Consider the following 2,170-nt stretch of genomic DNA (forward strand, 5'->3'; position numbering starts at 1 on the left):
GACCGTCACTAATGAGTTTTCCTCTATGTCATCGATTCCCTGGAGGCCATCACAGAGCCCGGTCTTTGAGCACTCGCAAATCTGGGGCTCTGGGTTTGGTGCCCATCTCCTTAAATAAACCTCTACTCTCTTTGCTGCAAACTCCTGTCCTTGTCTCCTCTGGCTTTGATGCGTGCAGGCAAAACAAACCCCTTGAGTTCGGTAACATCGCTACCAAGTCACAGGGCTGCTTCTTTCCTGTAAGAAGCTGATACCCTCACCTTCGAATCAGCAAGCTGCACATGTGAGCCACCTTCCAACAGACACAGCAATCTGGACACACCCAGCGGTCCTCCTTGGCACAGGCTCTGTCCAGCTGTGCGTGGGAACTGGGAAAAGGAGAAATAAGGAGTCTCATTTAATCTAGATTTTACTGTTGCCTTTACTTAGTGGAGAAGGTCACACGGTTAGGAAATTGTAGCCTCGGCCTGCGGGGTCCCAGAGCACAGGCTCTGTCCACAGCTCCGAGCAGCCCCATCACCACTCTGAGCCCTGGCTCTCTGCTCCTTTAAAGCCTCTACTGCCACAGAGTCCCCTTTAAAGCCACTTATAATCATTTTAAGTGTGCAGGCTTGTGTTCCCAGTTGAACAGTAAACTTCTTGAAGGCAGGGCGTGTGCCTTCCAGAGCTGGAATTTGGAATTTGTACTTAGTGAAATCCAGTTGGGAAGTTACCAAATGGACCTATTCTCCAACTGCAGACCCTGGAGGTCCAGGTTTCTGAAAGAAATCCAGAGGCAAGTTTACAGTCTTTATTTTCACTGAGAAAACCTCAGCAACCACCAGCTTCTTCCCCAGGGGCCGACATCTGCCCAACAATTCAGGTAGAGTCTGTTCTGACCAGGAGCTTCCGGTGAGCTTCAGGACAGATGCAGAAGGAGCTGGGAACAGAGTGGGGAAAGTAAATAATCTAGATAAGGGGAAGAGAGTGGGTGACTAACTACAGGCCCTCTGGACCGACCCCTCTCTAGATTCTCCCCCCAAAACACACCCGTCCAAGGCTTGTCTCCAGCACGGAGAGGTCTCCACCTGAGGCATGTGAGTCACACCTGGGAAGGAGAGTTCCTTGTCTCTCCCACAGGATGAGTTCAGGCAGGCTCAGGAGTACAGGGGAAGGGCGATGAGTCACCGATGACCAAGGGACACGGGGATGGGGAGCGCGGCACAGAGAATGCGGTCAGCATGAATGTATTGGCTAAGTGGAGAGCCAGAGGAGAGAAAGGGCAATCGGGGGGATCGTTTTATAAACTATATAAATGTCTAACCAATGTGCTTGCTATATATGTGAAACTAATAAAATAAAAAACTTTTTCAAAGAAAGAAGACACCAGGAATGCCACTATCTAAGAGGGAAAAGCAAAAAAAAAAGCCAGAGAACAGGAGAGGGCAGAGCAGGCGGGCTCCTCTGCCACGTCAGTGTCCACAACTGCCCTGCTGACCGCTGTTCAAGGAGATCAAAGGCCTTTCCTAGGCCCGGGCCAGGGCCTGTCAACCTTGATGCTATTAACATTTGGGGCTGGATCATTCTTTGCTCTGGGAGCCTGTCCTGTGCATCGTGGAATGTTTAGCAGCATCTCTGGCCTCTACCTAAGATGCCAGTGGCCTCTGCCCCACCTCCAGTTGCGACAACCACAGATGTCTCCGCACACATTGCCAAGGCCCTCGCAGGCAGGGAGGAAGCCACCTGGTGGAGACGCAGGCCTTGGAGGGCTCGCTGGCTCTTCCGCCCTTTTCTTACACGGAATATGGGTGGGTGGATGGGGGCTCAGCCATCCTCATCTCCTCTCTGGCAGCTGGCTCCTCCTAGCGATTCCTGAAGATTATTTTTCGGCCCTGACCACATCAGGGGTTGACTGTTACTGCTCTCAGGGCAGTGGCGAGAAGGAGTAAGGATTGTGGAGAAGTGATCCGGTTCTCAGAGTCCAGAGAGGAAGTAAACGAGCCAGGAGGAGACCCGGGAGTCGGAGTCCTGTGGTAATCCGAGTCCCGATGTGCCGAGACCGCACTGCCCAACAGAAATGGAATCGAGCCACAGACACAGGCCACGTGTGTCGTTTAAATTTTCTAGAAGTTACATTTTTTTAATTTAAAGAAGCAGACGAAATTAATTTCAATAACATTTTATTTAACCC

General features: G+C 51.2%; 1 protein-coding gene across 1 annotated transcript in view; it reads left to right on the forward strand.

Annotated features, from left to right (window-relative positions):
* The window catches only part of LOC105304780 (olfactory receptor 1009-like), a 7,935-nt gene extending 6,007 nt beyond the window's left edge, over nt 1-1,928 (forward strand). The window contains exon 2 of the mRNA XM_023522604.1: nt 1,908-1,928. Coding sequence (XP_023378372.1) covers nt 1,908-1,928 — 21 coding nt within the window. The remainder of the gene's footprint in view (nt 1-1,907) is intronic.
* The last annotated feature ends 242 nt before the right edge of the window (nt 1,929-2,170 follow it).

The sequence above is a fragment of the Pteropus vampyrus genome, unplaced genomic scaffold (genome assembly GCF_000151845.1).
Source record: "Pteropus vampyrus isolate Shadow unplaced genomic scaffold, Pvam_2.0 Scaffold352, whole genome shotgun sequence".
Lineage (NCBI taxonomy): Eukaryota > Metazoa > Chordata > Mammalia > Chiroptera > Pteropodidae > Pteropus > Pteropus vampyrus.